The 17,640-nt window shown below is 38.4% G+C and overlaps 1 protein-coding gene across 1 annotated transcript; it reads left to right on the top strand.

The window, feature by feature from the left end:
• Positions 1 to 2,366: 2,366 nt before the first annotated feature.
• On the top strand, positions 2,367 to 16,491 carry LOC104863388 (protein LEG1 homolog). The gene is made up of 5 exons (XM_010625771.1): positions 2,367 to 2,667; positions 6,742 to 6,828; positions 7,737 to 7,921; positions 9,874 to 9,974; positions 16,203 to 16,491. Exons 1-5 carry the CDS (start codon positions 2,367 to 2,369, stop codon positions 16,489 to 16,491), a joined length of 963 nt encoding a protein of 320 aa, XP_010624073.1.
• The last annotated feature ends 1,149 nt before the right edge of the window (positions 16,492 to 17,640 follow it).

The raw sequence follows: 17,640 nt of genomic DNA, 5'->3' as shown, positions 1-17,640 counted from the left end.
CTTCCCTCTCTCCTCCCTCTCTCTCTCTCTCTCTTTCTGCCCACTGTGAATGAGTAACTTTGCCCCACTATGCCCTTCTACCATGATAATTCTACCTTCCCAGCAATGGATCCAGCTGACTGACTATGAACTGAAACCTCTGAAATCTTGAACCAAAATAAGCCTTTCACCCTTTAAGTTTTTGTCCTCAGTTATTCTGTTACAGTAAGAGAAAGCTAATATACTTACTAAGGACAAATGCGCTCAAGTACCTCTAGCGCATGTCTGTGCACTACGTGAGGCAACAAGCTAAGATGGTGGACCATGGAGGACATGTGGAGGATGAGAAATTTGAAGCATTGTGTGACTAAGCTTCAGCTCATCCCTCTTCCGCACCTGTGTGCACACAGGTGAACTCCCTGGCACTACACACACTCCTCCATCAACTCTCAAGTACCTGTTTCCACCGGTAGCTGCATACCTGGCTCCAGGGCCGTGTGAGCTACCTGCAAGATGAGCCACTTGTGTGGACAGTAAGGGGTCCACCTTGTGGCTTTCCTTCGGGCAGTGCGTCCTTCTCTGGCGACTACTCTGCTATCTGAAACATGCAGTTATCACTCTGTTCTCCAAACTTCTGTCACTATTTGTAATTTTCTTAAATTTTTTTTCCTGAGAATATTGTTTGATGCTTTTCAGTAAACCTCATTTTTTAATTTTCAATTCTGATAACATACTGCACTTAGTTGGTGCTCACTAAATGGAGAGTTAAGGAAAAGGGAAGGAATGCTTTTCTTTCTGAAGTAATGAATAATTAAACCTTTTATTGTGTTAATTAGGTGAGAAATTGTTTAGAAGGCCAACTTGAGTTCTGATGATCAGTAACGTCAGTATTTTCTAAAACAATGAAAAAAACAATAAAATACTGTGATTGTAAACATTTCCTCACCAAATGGATTAGATATAAAGCTCCTTTCCCCACTGCCAGGGTTCCTCACATTGAGGTACTTACTCTTTCTCTGCAGCATCCTAACATTGCCTATTTGTTTATTTCTCTCCGTATACTACTAAAATGTAAATCTAAGAAATCAAATTAAAGATAAAGTTAATCTCTCACACAACAGATTACTTTCCTTCATCAACATTCACTTTCCTAAATAATATTTAGTGTGACATCTCAAAGACTTTTTATCTTGTTTATCAAGGGAAGCCGGTGTTGATGTAGCACCAGAAACTACTTCTCGGTAAATACCTGTTCACTGAAGGCTGAGGTTTAGGCATCATTTTTTCAAGAAAGTAGTTGTGGGGTACTCATTGTGATGAGAATAAACATGCAGCACACTCCTACAGGGATGCTCAGTATTGGGTTTGTTTGAGCTCATGCCCAGCAAGGTCCTAATGAGATCACAATTCACAGTGTGGGGATTTGGAAACTTCCATTTCCTGTGCATCAGTCCTAAATTCACCTCCTCCTCTGACCATCACCACTTTCCACACAGGCTTTGACCTGCTTCCTGTAGGTGACAGCTCGACTTTAATTTATCTGTGTCTCCTATCTACTGCCTTGTGATTTTAATCTTCTGTTGCTTCCTCAGGCACCTGCAAGAACCTACCTAGCACCCAGGCTTGTGCAATCAGATAAGCAAATGAAATTTCTACCTGTTGGGCCATTGTGGACCAATGGAAGGACAAATATAAATTCTTCTACTCCTTGAGTTTGGTGGTTCTCCGATGCCTTTCATAAAGATCCTCATTAGTCCTACATAACATCAAGCACCCATACCTTTAACTCTTTGTGTTACTTTCTTCTCTTTTTGTTTGTTTATGTTTCCTTTTCTTTTATTTTCTAAACTCAAATAGCCTAACAGAAATACAAAAGGCTTCAGCTCAAATTCTGCTAATATGGAATTTTTGTAAACTAGTCTCACATACAGATCTAAGCTTGTACGTGAACTGAAATTTAGAAGAGATCTGAACCCCAAAATGTCTCCCAAATACTATTTAGAATTTCTTTCTTCATCATTTTTTTAAATCCCACCAATCAAACATTAATTCAGATCAACAACCATTTCCCTTTAAAATAAAAGTAGCATGGCAAAAATACATGGAGTTTGTTGAAGTTAGACAGACCAACAGAAGACGGAGACAGAGGTAAATTTGAAAGAAAGCAAGTCTTACTAAGCCTTGTAGAGAAGAACATCTGACTGCATTATTTATTTGGAAAACAATCGGCAAAGGATGTCCTCTGTTATCTTTGGTATGGCATTCTTATATCCACCCTGTCATTGGTAAGCAACAGAATTCATGTATTGAGTAACGTGACCAACATGTATTACTTCATCAGTTCCTAATAAAATCTCACTGTGATCGCAGTCTCCACCTCATGCACCATGGCCTTCGTCCCTTCCTGGGCCTGTCTACTTGTTGGCTGTATTTCTGCATCTTTAGCAGTATCTTCCAAAATTTCAGATGTGTATCCTCCTCTGTGGGAGGAGAGTCCTGGTCAGTTTAATGACTATAAAGTGGAGAATGAAAAGTACATCATTGACATCTGGAATTATTCTCAACGACTGGGAATGTATAAAATATTATTGAACCAGACAACCAAGTATTTTGAAAAATTTGCTCCGGACAATGAACAAAATCTTCTGTGGGGGCTGCCTGTACATCATGGGTGGCAATATCATACGGGTAAGGATGGCTTTTTCTCATTACAATGACACTTTGATTTAACCATAAATTTGTAGGAAGAACTACCTTGTAATAAAGACCACCTTTTGAACATTATTTTTCTCTTCTTTCTACTGGCTGTTTCCTTTTCACATATTTTTCATGGTTTCTCTTTTATTTTCTTTTTCTTTTTTTCCTCACTGAGTTTATTGGTACATTCTAGGTACACAGTACAGTTACATTCATTACTGGGATCTTGTACCTTTACATGACAGGTCTTGGTTCTCCTTTTTTCCCCTCGTCTCTGCCCTCCCTTCACCCCTCTCCCCTCCCCATTTACAAACATTTTATTTCCATTTATTCATTTTCTTCTATTTGTTTCCTTTTCCTTATTACCTTTACCCTACCCTTCCCACTTTCCCTACACCTTCAGCCCTTTTCTTCCTATTTTCCTCTTTTATTTTCATCTTATTCTTCACTAGTTTTCCCTTGTCAAGCACTGATGGAATCCCCAGCATACAGTGATTTGCCTCAATTGCTGTGCAGTAGAATTCTGTATACGGAAAATGTTCTACATTTCTGTCGTAGAGCAGGACCAATACTGTGCTCACACATTCGTGTACATATGTGGCTCTCGAGCACCTGAAATGGCTAATACTTATGTAGAACTGAGTTCTTAGTTTCATTTAATTCCACTTCACTTAAATGTAAGTAACCCCAAGTGGCTAGTGATGACCAAATTCACTGATGTGCCACTTATTACAAAAACAGTAAGGTGGTTGGCTGGATTGGTAAGAAGACCACAAAATTGGCAGAACCCCAATGTGTGAGACTGCTGGGTGGTAAAAGGAGAAAAGCAATTAGAGCAATTTGAGAGGTGTCTTTAAAGTGAGCCTGGGGGGTTGGATTGGGCTCTTCGACAGTAAGGACTTACTGCTTACACTGTACTTCAGCACAGTGCACAGCTGCTTCATGCTTGCTTAGTTTTCTACTTTACTAGAGGTATACTATGCAATACATTCTACAGTTTAAATGTATTCTTTGATAGGTATATAGATATGTGGCACTGAAGCTGTTACCACAGACAAGAACCACATTATGATTTTTTTAAATCCCCTCTTGTGTCACTGTCTTTGGGAATTTTCCTATCCCCTACGTCCACTTTCCTCGCTGTGTTCCTTCTGCTTTGGCCCCCACATTACCGTAATTCCCACTTTCCCGGGAAGCCATGAACCTATTCCTTCACACTCCACAGTGGACTGCATTATTCAGAATTTCCATGTGAACAATTATGTACTGTTTTTGACTGATTTATTTCAACTGTCATGAATAGTTTTAGTTCACCTGTGCTTACTTATAATATTAAGTATCCATATAATTACAGAAGATATATAAGACATAGGTAAATATTTTGTTAATTTTTATTTTGGTATGTTAATAGCTCATTCATGTTTTTTGTTTAGCACAAATTTTAGTTGGAAAAATGTTCAAAGTAGGATGAAAATATTGGAAATCTGAGACAAAGAAAAAAGGGGATAATTGAGGTAAAGTTCATGTCTTCCCTCAGAAGGCTTAGAATATTTAAGTGGGAAAATTAGGAAAAAGAAGAAAACAACAACAAAGAGAGGACAAAAAAATCTCTGAACCATCAGATTCTGGATAAATGTAAAAATACTGTGAATTAGAAAAATCTTGAAATATAATAGATTTGAAGTGCATCTTTTAAAACCTGAGATGTTTTGATGGATTGAAATAAAAGTAGCATACAAAAAATAGAATGAACTAAAGAAAAGAGTTGGAATGGGTTGTACAGGTCAGAAGCAAAAAGGGAGAATGAAGAAAATATTCCAGAAAATTGCCAAACTTAAACTAGAGATATAATATAGGCACTAATAGCATGCATTCAGGGCAGGAATTTGGGTTTCACTTCCATTAAAAATTGCATTAATTTTGTTCTTGAAAAATAGTAAGAAAAAAACAATTTTTGATCAAGTTAATTGAGAACAATGCATCTCTGTGAGAAGGCAAGAAGAAAAATTTGCTACAGTGAACTAATACTAAATGATCAGATAGAGGCTATAAAATGGTCAGCTGTTGACTATAAAGAAGGGAGAATTGCTTAAGATGTTAAGAAGCATACCTTGAAGAAGGAAAAAATAGAAAAGAGCCCCAAATCAGTTTGCAAAACATTCTTGCTGGGCTCTCAAGCTCAGGAGCTCAGTTTCAGGCAGGCACAGCTGGAGGTGACTTGAAATGACCAGTGGAGGACTCTGGGCACTGGAGAGACTTGGAAGTGGTCATGGTGAGGACTTAGGGCACAGACTATGAAGACAGCAACAGAAGGGAGTACTTTAATTGTCACAGTGGTCAAACATTCTCAGAAAGCGAAATAGGCTCAAAAAGAATCTAGAAGCAGATTCAAACCCTGGTGTGACGGCTCATGCCTATAATCCCAGCACTCTGAGAGGCTGAGGTGGCAGGAGGATCACAAATTTTAGCCCACTCTGACAGGACACCCAGTCTGACAGGTGACAGCTTGGCAACTTAGGACATCATGTCTCAAAATAAGAAAGAAAAAAAGGTAGGAAGAGGAAGACTAAGGATATGGATCACTGCGAAGGCCCTGGGCTATATATCTCCAGTACTAGGGGAAAAAAAAATCAAAACTCAATTATCTAGATGTCTGAGTCACTTTCTCTTTGCTGAGACAAATTATCCAACACTCACAAGTCAAAGGAGGAAAGGTTTATTTTGGCCAGTTTATAGAGATTTCAGTCCACAGTCAGCTTGTTCCAAGGCAGAGAGGCCTGGCAGAGAAACATCACAGAGGACAAACAGTCCACAGCATAGCAGGCAGAGAGCAGGGCACCAACCAACACAGGAGGAGGGATATATAACATTCCAAGTCACATCCACAGTGACCCACCTGGCTTCACCTCCCAACATCACACGTAGCTCTGAACCCACTGGTGGACTAATACAAGGCTCACTCACCTATGTCCAGTATCACACACCAATGATCTGTGATCCAGGCACCTCCCAAAAGCCCCACCTATGAGCACATGAGGCTTTAGGGAGACATCTAGATATCAGCCCTAACACTGTGGTTTTCACATAAAAAGCCATGCACTGTTTTTATCCGCAGTTGTCGTGTATATGTTGACATGAGTTCATTCTGAGCCATACGTCAGTATTTCAGTGCTACTGTTCAGCAGCAATTTTAATTAGAAAAATATTGGAACTGGAAAGAAATTCTTGAGAGTTGTTACGGAGTAAGCAAGTTCCATCAAAAAGCAACACAGATAACTGTACAGCACAAGACCATGCTGAAGAACTCAAAAGGCATGTTTCACATCATTGAATATTGTTCTAAAGAAAGAATGGTGATTTGGGAATTACCAGCATAACTATCCAGATTGTTCCTCTGGAATTACTCGAGAATAAGTAGATCCAGAAGGGCCCAAAGAGAAACCAGAGTGAGAAAGTAGGGAGGAGACAAAATAAGCTCACGAGAAGCAGGCAGGTACAATGGTGAGAAGGGTGAGCACAAGGTAGGTAGGAGAATGGGAGAGAAGAACACCCGAATAGTGCAGATAGAGAGTCACTGGGAGAAAACGAGGGGATGAACCCAAAAGATGAGTGGGCAGGACAAAGGCTGGAGCAGCACGAAAAAGGTGCCGAGCACTGTTTGCGGAGTCTGGAGAAAAGAGAAGGCGAGCGAGGGTGGAGAGACTATGCCACGTGTAGAAATGGCTCCGACTGGCCCGGAAGTGGGCATCGACTCAAAAGGCAGCTGGAGCGATACGCGGGGAGCATGTTCAGAAGACACAACAGGTAAGATCAGTTGGAAAACAGAGCCAGGAAGGGAAGCTTCGTGCGGAAGAGGCAAGGAAGGGTTTTGGGAAAAAGGGAGATGAAGTCGAATAATGACTAACCCTGAAGAAGCAGGTGTGAGTGTGCTGCGCAGGACTCGCTGCCTGTCCATCTTCCTGAAATACGGTACCGAAATAAATATTTGGGACCCGCTCCCGAGCTGGCTTTTGTATAGGCAGAAATAGGGCTGATAAATGCAAGTCTTCCTCCTGTCTCCCCCAGGCCGCTTAGCTGACCCCACCCACAGGACGGGCTGTGGCCACCGGCCGCTGGAGCACCTGTGCCTGTCTGTGGACAGCTGGTGGGCAGGTGGGTTCCCTGTCTCGGACCTCACGTGGAGAGCCGCCGCAGCAAGGAGCAGTGCACCCTGAAATCCCAGTTACAGACACCGAGACTGAAACCAGACTCGCTGTTTTTCCACAGCAATGCTGTTTGGCTTAAAGCTGAAAGTTCTGAAATGAGTTCTTAGATGTTTAAAACATTTCCTACTCAGTGTATTTGATTATGAAAATGTCACCTGAAGGGAAGTAGTAACCTAAAGAGTTGCTCTAAATAAAGGATGTATGGTGGGAAATAAGGGAAGAGATCTTTCGCAAATGGTAAAGGAACCAAGAGATGGAGGGGCGGAGAGGGCAAAGGAAGTAAAAAGAATTAAGATGTATTATGTGCAGGTACCAAGTCCCCATGGTGAATACAATCATTATGTACTACAAATATGGACTAAAAGGGCTTCTCTAACAACAAAGGACAGGAGGGGAAATTTATGTTATGCTATAAAATACAACGTTTTAATACAGTGCCTATGTATCCCTTTATTTAAAAGAAAGGAGACTTTCGCATTTAGAATAAACACGTCTGGAGTAAGGAGAGTGTAACATTCCAAAAAGTTACTAAATTTGTATGTATGCTCTGGAATGAAGTTAGTATTTAGAGGCTAGTAATTATTATTATTTAATAATCTTAACTGGTGTATCGACAACATAGATCCATGTTGCTTAATGAGAGTAGACTGTCTTTTAAAGCAGTGCATTAGAGTTGCATAGGATCTTTAGGGAAATTTTTATAAAATGTCCACAGTGTTCCAAATTACTGCTCAAGTTTTACAACCTGTTTCTAATCTATGGGATTTATTTTTACGATAGTTTTTTAAATGTGCTTACTTAAAAGCAGCTACTTTTCTCTCATAGCAGTACTATAATAACTTTCTGCTTATACAGACGTAAATTACTTTCTCTCCATAATGCCTTTCCTTGCTGCGGCTGAGGCCGGGATCCTGGGAATATCACCAGATGATGTCATCTTTCTGCCCCCACCCAAGGATCAGAAGAGATTTTGCTCTGATGTTTCCAGCTGTCACGCATCCTTTCCGGAAGCAATGAAAAACTGGAATGAATTTTACCAGGTTCGTTTTTAATGTTTTAAGTAATAATCTTAGAAAATAACCAGATCGTGTAGTATTTTTATACACTGAAAGACATATGTGCTCCTAAGGCATAATCCCCAATATAAACGTTCATTGTGATGTGAACAATATTCATACGAATAAATTGCATCATAACATCGTGCCTCATTAGCATCTGACTCCCCATACATTGCTTTTGAGGCAGCACTCAGGACTCTTCTCTTACAATGTAAATTATGCACAAACATGAGTACAGAGAAATTACGGCTTAATGATATAAAAAGTGCCCTGGTTTATCATAATTTCAGGTCAACTGAATAGTAACTTACATAGATCTGTGATTATGGGATAGGTTTGGTGGATTTGATCATTTTATTTCAACTCTTTTGACAACTCATCACAAATTGACTGATATAATCACCTAATAGTCAAAATCAGTTATAGTTATCTGAAATAATGTGTTCTGGGTGAAAGAATACGAGGCCAAACACCAAGCTTCCCTTTAGAAACTGGGTGTGAAGGTGCACACCCAAAACACAAGCCACAAAGCAGGCTCAGTTGGGAGGACAGAGTTTAAACCAGCTGGGGCAACCTAGCAAGACCTGTCTCCAAAATATTAAACAAACAAACAGTAAGAACAAGGAAAACAAAACAAAGCGCACAGAAACCGTCTGCCTTGGGAAAACTTGCCTAGTATGTTGCACAAGACTTGATCAAAAGCTCCTGCTATTTTACCTGTCCCCTCCTCTCAGACTCTGAGGAATTTACAGCAAGTTCATTGCATGGCAGAAGAAAAATAAATACATAAAGAGTGAAAGGTCTGGTTCAGAAAGATTTTGAAAATTCAAAAATAAAACAAATATTTTTTGTTCATGCCTTCCAAATTGATTCAGTATTGCCATTAATTAATAAATAACATTAAGCTCTTGAGGAAGTATTTTTTTTCTTTTTTCTTTATTGGTATATTTTTCATATACAATACAGTTACATTTATCATTGGGACCTTGTACCTTCACATGATATATCTTGGTTCTTATTTTTTCCCCATTTCCCTGCCCTCCCTTCACCCCCTCCACCCTTCCCTATTTATAGAGACTTTGTTTCTATTTTTTAATTTCTCTTATTTTTTCTTTTCCCTTCTTAGCTTTCCCCTACCCCTTCCACTTCTCCTACACCTTCGACGTATTTTTCCTATTTTAGAATATCAATTCTACATTTTGATTCCTATTTACACTTTTAGTTTAACACACCAGAGAAAATATTTGGTATTTACAAGTGTGTCCTATTTATTTCACTTAAGAGTATGTTCTCAATGTGCATCCACTAAGCTATAAATGTCTCTAGTTTCTCATTCTTTATGGCTGAGTAGTATTCCATTTCATTTAAAAATTTTTTTCTTTATCCAGTCTCCAGTTAATGGGCAATTAGGCTGTTTCCAAGCTTGTGCAATTTCAAACTGTGCTGCTATAAACATGGGTGAGCATATATCGCTGTGGTATGATTCTTTTAATTCTTTTGGGAAGATACACAGCAGGGGAATAGCTGGTTCAAATGAGACCTCTAATCCTAGTTCTTTGAGGTATCTCCATATTGATTTCCATAGTGATTGCACAAGTCTGCACTCCCACCAACAATGGAGAAGGGTTCCTTTCTCCCCACAACCCTGCCAGCATTTGTTATTGGTTGACTTTTTAATACAGCCATTCCTTTTGGGATGAGGTGGAATCTCAGTGTTGTTTTCATCTGCATCTCTTGAATGACCAGTAATGTTGAACATTTTTTCCTATGTTTATTTTCTGGGAAGTATTAAGTACTAAACCTTTGATAACTTAGTTCTTGGAAAGAGTTATTCAGCTTAACGTGTTGAAATGATATTTCTAAACAGAGTTCTTTTTCAGAAAGAAAGGCTTTTCTGTTTACTTAAATATTAAAGTGTTTTTCTTCTTGGACAGCATGTAAAGTCACCTTCTAGTAGCTTTGATGACCTGCTGAAGTATATCTGGGACGCACATTTCTCATCCCTAAAAGTTGCTCGTAAAAATTTTCAAAGTAGGTAAGAATGAATCCAGTTATTTTGTCCCAGTGTAACAATGTTTCTATCTAATGCTAATTCTATCTAAAAATTCCATTTTTTTTGAAGTCTTTTTCAAGTTACTATTTACCAGAATGAAGTAAGTGATAAAAAGAAAACTCACAAGAAAATATTTTTATCTGGATAAAATTCAAAAAGTACTTTACAATATAAAGTGAAAATTTAAAGAAGAGTAGACTTACTACAAATACAACAAAGTAAAGTAATAAAATAAAATATAATCAGAAATACAAGGTGAATCTTTTTTCAGAGACTGTTTCTAACACAAACTGGTATCCAAAGAGGATGTTATGAGAAGTAATTATAAGATCTCTGCATCATTTTGATTACAGATTGTAGCCTGGCTAGCACATGGTTGGCAGGAAATATCAAAGAATCCTAATCTCACAAAAATCTCCCCCTCTGACAGCAGACGAGGTTGGCTGAGACAGGGAGACTGGACAGGCAAAGGAAACACTTCCATATTAGTAGTGATGTCTACCAACCACAGTGATATCTGGAGTAGAAAGAATCAGCTTTCAGAATACAAACAAACAAGGGCATACAGAGTTGAGGAGTTCTTCTCAACCACCTGTCCTCTTTCCCACCCACTCTATGTCCAATTTGGATAAACACAGCAGTCAGGAGATTCACAGTGCTTCGCATATTCTATTTCTTAGTATTGCGTCAAGACTGATGTCCATATTGCAAAAGAGAAGTGTTTACCCATGGACACTGCTACCAAGTGAGTCAGACCTGGGGCCAGCAAAGCAACTCCCTGCTGTGACTCAACCACTTGTCCCCATTCCAGTGATTGCCAAAGAGAAATGAAGTTAGTCAAAGAGGTAGAGAAAAGGTTGCCAACCTCAGATTCTGCCTTACAATAGGTCACTTTATCTTATTTCTACAGCTATTAAATTAATGTGTGTGTTATTACTTGCAGAATATCCATTGATGATCTCATTAAATTCACTCTCTCATAAAGGAAGTAAAACCACAGATATAAATGTTTCAAATCAACATTTTCAAAATTATCAAAATTAATTAATGGCCTGCAACAATCTGGAAAATGTTTATGTTTTAAAAGTGAAGAACATAGGATATTTTAACTTGACTTATTCCTTTTCCTCCAATTCTGCAGTAACCTTAAAGACTACCAGTCTAGCAACTTCTGTAATTACAAAAAGTAGTAACTATGAGGCCACAAAAGGGTCCACTGAGTTCATAGCCCACCAAAAAGCCCTATTTTCTAGAGCTCTGTTACTATTTGACCTGCCTTTCATCTCCCTGGAAAGTTTTTCTCAGACTGCTGCAGTCACTTAAACTACTCACTTTGTGGGGAAAGCCTTATCACCAGGGCATTTTAAAAAATCAGTACTGATTGCTTAGCACCCCAGGTGCCTGCTATATCACTTGGGGCAAATAAATAAGCTAAAATGGAAACAAAGTCTTTGTACATGGGGAGGGAGGGAGGGGTTGAAGAGAGGGCAGGGGAATGGGGAAAAAATAAGAACCAAGATGGATTATGTAAAGGTGCAAATTTCCAATGGTGAATGTGATTATATTGTACACCTTATATGTACCGATAAAATTAATTAAAAATAAATAAGCCAAAAACTTAAAGAGACCACCTAATATCTTCAGAAAATTTAGAAAGCTCTGAAATAGTCTTGGGGATCTAGAGAGCTAGAGACATGAATAGTCCTGAGGACATACTCAGGCAAAAAGTGAGGGAACGCTAAACTGCAGTGTCTGGCTGAGAAGTCTTTCAACAAGAAGTAAAGACTAAGGCAGAGTTGTAAAAGCCTTGGCATGGAAGGTGTGCACCATGACACACACACACACACACGGAAGCTGAAGAAATTTTAACCACTCATGAGCTGGCTGCTGTGGTTACTGAGCAGGGGCCTCCAATAACAGCTCGCTACAGAGAATTCAGCAGAAAATGCAGCAGAGAACACAAACTGAATATACTGAGTTACTCCAGGACACTCAGGTGCCTGAGTTTAGAGTTGCTACCTCATATGTTCCAAATTTTCCAATTTTCAGACAAAAAGTAAGGAACATTTTTTAAAATAGGGAAATACTACACACACACACACACACACACACACACACACACACATAAACATACAAGCATTATTCCTGAGTAGGTCCAGACAATGGATATATTAGCCAAAAGTTTCTAATTAGCTCTTATGTACAGACTCTAGCAAACTATGTGTGAAGAATTTAATGAAGTATGACAACTGACATTTTTCTAAGTGGAGAATATCAATAAGTGGAATTTATAGCAAAAGAAAAATACAATACTCAAATTCAGTGGTGGGATTCAAAAGCAGATTCAACAGGCAGAAAAAAGAATTGGTAAACTCAAAGTGTAGATAAATTATGTTATTCAGATAGAAAAACAGAAAGAAAAACAAAATGAACATGCAGACACAGGCTTGTAGAATCCCATGCTACACACAGAAGTACATAATGAAATTCCCAGGAGGGGCAGAGAAAATGAGGCAGAAAGAACATTTAATGGAAAAATAGCCACAGAAATCCTTCAACTTTATTTAGAAATATTATGTATGCAAGAAGCTCATTGAACTTCAGATGAACTGAAGAATGACATTTACACAAATTATAGTCAAACTATCCAAAAACAAAGAGAGAACCTAAAAAATAAGAAGGAAATGTTTCTTCATAGATAAGGGCTGCTGAATAAGGCTAATAGTTGATTTCTCATCTGAAATCATGAAGAACAGGAGGCGTATTTGAAATGCTGAAAGAAAAAAAACAAGTAAAAGAAGAATCATATGTTTAGCAAAATTATACACTAAAAGTGAAGGATCTACCAAGACGTTTTCATGTAAACAAATACTACAGCAACAGAAAAGTGTGATACTGGTAAAGTAATAGCCACAGAAGTAGAATGAAATAGAATGAGAGTCTAGAAATAAACTCTTAAATTCATGGTCTCTTGATTTTCAACAGAGATGCAAGAGAATTCAAGTAAAGAAGAGGTTTTTGGTTTTTGGGGTTTTTTTCAACAAATGTTTCTGGGAAAACTGGAAAGTCATATTCAGAAGAACTGTTTGTCTCCTACAACAGTAAAATTAATTTGAAATATATCATAGACCTTAACAGATTCTTAGAGTAAAACTTTATTTATTTATTTTGCTTAGCCATTTTTTTCTGTTTTTATGCTGAAAGAACAAAGAAGTACAGAAAAAGTGACAACAATTATAAAAACTGTAACCTGAAAAACTTTGATGCTGTAAATGATACCACTGAGAAAGTAAAAGATAGGAAAATAAAAGAAAATATTAGCAATCATACCTTGGATAGATGTATCCACAATGTTTTAAAGTCTTACTCATAATAAAATAAATATCCAATTCTTCACAAAGGGAATTCTTGAGAGAAAATAACAAAATGGTGAGTAAAAGCAACTCTCCAAGATTTGGGATCCAGACACAGGAAAATAACAAGTCGAGAAAGAAAAAAAGAGAGAAATCGATCCCTGGAGGCCAGAGATGATCTGATGGGAAAACTGAAAGCTCCTGAGAAGTTGAGGAGACAGAACGCTAGGTGGGGAAGGAAAGAGACGCCTGCCCTTTCGTCCTGCTCCCAGATTGTGAGTGAAGGGAGAGCAGGGCCAAACCTACAATGAGAAAGTGAAAGTTGGGGACGATACCAGGAAGACTCAAGGAGAAATACTGTAGTGGAACAAAGAGGAAATCGCTGCGAGCTGCAGAGACGGTGCAGGACGCTGCTCCCACAGGAATCCTTCACAGGCAAGAGCTCCAGTCCAGGTGCCCGCCATATCTCCTGAGGAGGGTGCTTGGTTGGACATCGCTCTGGGGAGGGGCTGATTGAGCTCGGAACAATTGCGTGGCGTTACGCCTTAGAAGGAGAATGTGGGAAAGATGGAGGCGGCAGCAGCTAGATGATGCGGAGAGTAATCTAGGAGCACTCGGAAAAGTGAAACATCACAAGATAATACAAGGGTCCCTTAAAAATATCAACAGAAATAATGGAAGAAAACTTCCCAAATATAGGGAAAAAATACACATACAAAAAGTGAAGCATGTAAAACCCCAAATAGCCATGAACAAAAGAGAACCCTTCCAAGCCACGTTATACTCGAATTACAAGTCCATGCTCGTCACAGGGAGAAAATCTTGAAAGCTGATGGAGAAAAGTAACAAATCACATATAAACTAAACCCCTTAGAATTTTATCAGACTTCTCACACGAACTTTGGAGGCCAGGAGGACTTGGAGTGAAGTGTTTCAAGCCCTAAAAGACAACTTCCACCACCAGTTTATATATCCTGCAAAGGTATTTCTATGACAAGGACACTCTCAAGATATTCATGACTATGAAACCAGTATTACAAAAAATTCTCAAGGATATCCTAGAAAGAGACAACGAGATCAACAATGCCAATAAGTCAGAAAAGAATGGATACACTTAATCGATAAGAAATCAAGCCCGGTGTGGTACTGCATGCCTGTAGGCTGAGGCAGGAGGACTGTTTCAAGTTTGAGGCAAGCCTCGGGTCCATAGTGAGTCCAAGGCCAGCCTGAACTACATAGCAAATATGACTCAAAACAAAACCAAAAATAAAAACAAAACAATGAGAAACGGGAAAACAATGCACTGACGGGAATAAATAAATATGCTTCAGAAATATCTGTAAACGTGAATGTTCTCAGTTCCCCAATCAAAAGAAATAAATTGGCACAATGGGTCTAGAAACAAAACTCAGTGATATGCAGTAAACAAGAAATACATTTAATTTAAAAAATCATGGAATGAATATCAAAGCATGGAAAATAATATTGCAGGCAACAAAAATCCAGAAAAAAGTGGAAGTAGTAATCCTAATTTCGGACAAACTGGATTTCAAGCCAAAACTGATCAGAAGAGACGAAGAAAGTCACTACGTATTTGTTAAGGGACCCATTCAATAAGAAGAAATAACAATCATAGACATATTCACACCAAACACCAGCACACCCAACTTCATAAAACAAACACTAATGGACATGAAACATCAGAAAACACCGATGGAATTGTAGTGGGTTATCTCCATCCCTCACCGTCACAAACAGATCAAATAGAGAAAAACCAACAAAGATGAATCAAACCTTTGAACAAACAGACCTAATAGATACCTATAGAGTGCTCTATCCAACTACAGAATACACTTTCTTTCCAGGACCACACAGGACTTTCTCCAAAATACACAACATACTAGCCAATACAGCATGCTTAAATAAATGCAAAACAACTGAAATTATCTTATGCATATTATCAAATTATAGTGCAATAAAACTAGAAATCAATGGCAAAAGAAACCACAGAAACTCTGTAAACACTTAGAAATTAAACAATATCCTTTTGAATAATCAATGCATCCCGAAGAAATTAGGCAGTTCCTACAATGACACAATTATGTCAGTAGAATGTAGCAGAACCCATGAGACACTATGAAAGCTGTACTAAGAGGAAAGTTTACAGCAATAAATGCCCAGATCAGAAAGAAAAAGTAAGCTCAAATAAATGTGGAATGATGCACATCACAGTACTAGAAAAACAAGAACAATTCAGATCCAAAGCAAGTATGAGGAAGAAAATAAGGATCAGAACAGAAACTAATGGAAATGAGACTAAAAAAAGACACAAAGAATCAATGAATCGAAAAATTTGAACTTTGAAAGAATAAACAAAACAGACAAACCCTTAGCCAATCCTATCAGAATAAGAAAAGACGCAAATACGTGGAATTAGGGAAAAAAAAAAAGATAAAGGGCTAGGGATTTAGCTCAGTGGCAGCGTAATTGCCTCTCAAGCACAAGGTCCTGAGTTTGATCAAAAAAAAAAATAAAGGGCTAGGGATTTAGCTCAGTGGCAGCGTAATTGCCTCTCAAGCACAAGGTCCTGAGTTTGATCCCTGGTAATGGGGGGGGGGATAAGTAAAAAAGGAGAAATCACAACAGATTGTATCAAAATTCAGAAATTATTGCTAACTACTCTTACAAGCTGTACTCTAATTAAATGAAAAATTCAGAATAAATAGATTTAGTGATGCATATTCTCAGTTGTAGAGTAACAGCTTTGGATAAGACCATCAGTTTTAAAAAATCAGTTTTTAGAATATTCTGAGTGGACTAATTTAAAATGCACGCCTTTTCCTCATCTATCTATTAGGTCAAAATACTATTCTAAGCCAGAAGCTGATTTTCAAAGAAATTGGGCTTTATTTGTGGATTATTTAGCGCCACCGCGCTTTCCTACAACTTTGGTGAGAATGTATGAGTTCCAGAAGGGCCTGCCAGCACGGATACTTCTCAGTAGGGATAAAGGTCCCTTCATCAGGGACCTCACTGGCTTTCAGAACACAGTCCTGCTTCTTCTAGACTTCATTCACAAGGTGCATAAGTATACAGGTAAGAGATACGGCGGCTTTGTATTTTATGATTTCTATAGGGTGCTTTAAATCATAATGGCCACCTGTTCGAAGATGAAAGTGTAGACTTCCTACAGGCTTTGGTTTCAAACTTTTCACAAGAATCCTATAGGCCAAGAGGTGCCAGTGTGCACTTGCTAATGCCCACCCTGGCTCAGCATACCCTCTCCAACAGGACCCTCACAGGTCAGAGCAGATCAACATCATAGCTTTTTTTGGCAAGAAGATAATAGGAATCTTTTCTTTTTCTTTGTTTGCTATTTTATTTATTTTTTTTTTATTTTTTATTTTTTTGGTACTGGCGATTGAACTCAGGACCTTGCACTTGCAGGGCAGGTGCAGTGCCACTGAGCTACATCCCCAGCCCTCATTTGATTTTAATATACTTTGTCTACTATTTTTAAATGAAAACATAATAGACATAGCCATGACACTTGCGGTGATGTAGCTTACAGAAATACAAAATGAATTCTGTTACATGAACCTTCCCCATCTAATTCAATTTGTTGCAGATATAAAGAAAAAATATCTGATCCCCCAAAAAATTCTGATCGTGGAAGAGTATATTTTCCCCCAAAATTTTCAAATCCTAGACTTACTGTTAGTAGAAACAAAAATTATATATAATAATAAAATTTGAAAATGATATCATTCAATTCTCTAGATATTACTGATTCTTACTCTGTTGAGAGGAAAAATACGCATGTCCTGTATATGTGTGTTTAACTTCTGTTCCCCAAAGTATAGCTCAGAAACAAGTTAAAATGAAAACAGACAAATTACATATTAAGTGCAAAAAATGATGTGCATTAAACAGGATGTGTTTACTACATAAACATTCACGTTGTCATAACAACGACTCAGTAGGATTCTGTTTGGGGCTCACCTGATGTTTTAGGATATTTGTTCCATTATCGGGAGGCTTTATCCGGGGGGAGGCTTTATCTGGGGCCTAAGGTCTTTCGGTTTGTGGCTTCACCATCACAAGCTTCCTAGAAAACAAAAGAAGCCAGAGAAAATAAAGGAGGGAATGTCTCTTTTAAAAGGCTAGAGCTGAAGCCAGGCGTGGTGGCTCACACCTGTAATCCCAGAACTCAGGAGGCTGAGGCAGGAGGATTGCTGTGAGTTCGAGACCAGCTTGGGCTACATAGTGAGTTCCAGGTCAGACTCAACCACATA

This window comes from Fukomys damarensis, unplaced genomic scaffold, assembly GCF_012274545.1.
Source record: "Fukomys damarensis isolate Sample0158 unplaced genomic scaffold, DMR_v1.0_HiC HiC_scaffold_14, whole genome shotgun sequence".
Taxonomy (NCBI): Eukaryota; Metazoa; Chordata; class Mammalia; order Rodentia; family Bathyergidae; genus Fukomys; species Fukomys damarensis.
Note: the sequence above shows the minus strand (reverse complement) of the source record. Positions and strands in the feature narration are given on the sequence as shown.

Coding starts and splice junctions, on each gene's coding strand:
- LOC104863388 (XM_010625771.1), top strand. CDS start 2,367: ATGGCCTTCGTCCCTTCCTGGGCCTGTCTACTTGTTGGCTGTATTTCT. Junction 6,829..7,736: donor TGTGGACAGCTGGTGGGCAG/GTGGGTTCCCTG, acceptor CTGCTTATACAG/ACGTAAATTACTTTCTCTCC. Junction 7,922..9,873: donor ACTGGAATGAATTTTACCAG/GTTCGTTTTTAA, acceptor CTTCTTGGACAG/CATGTAAAGTCACCTTCTAG.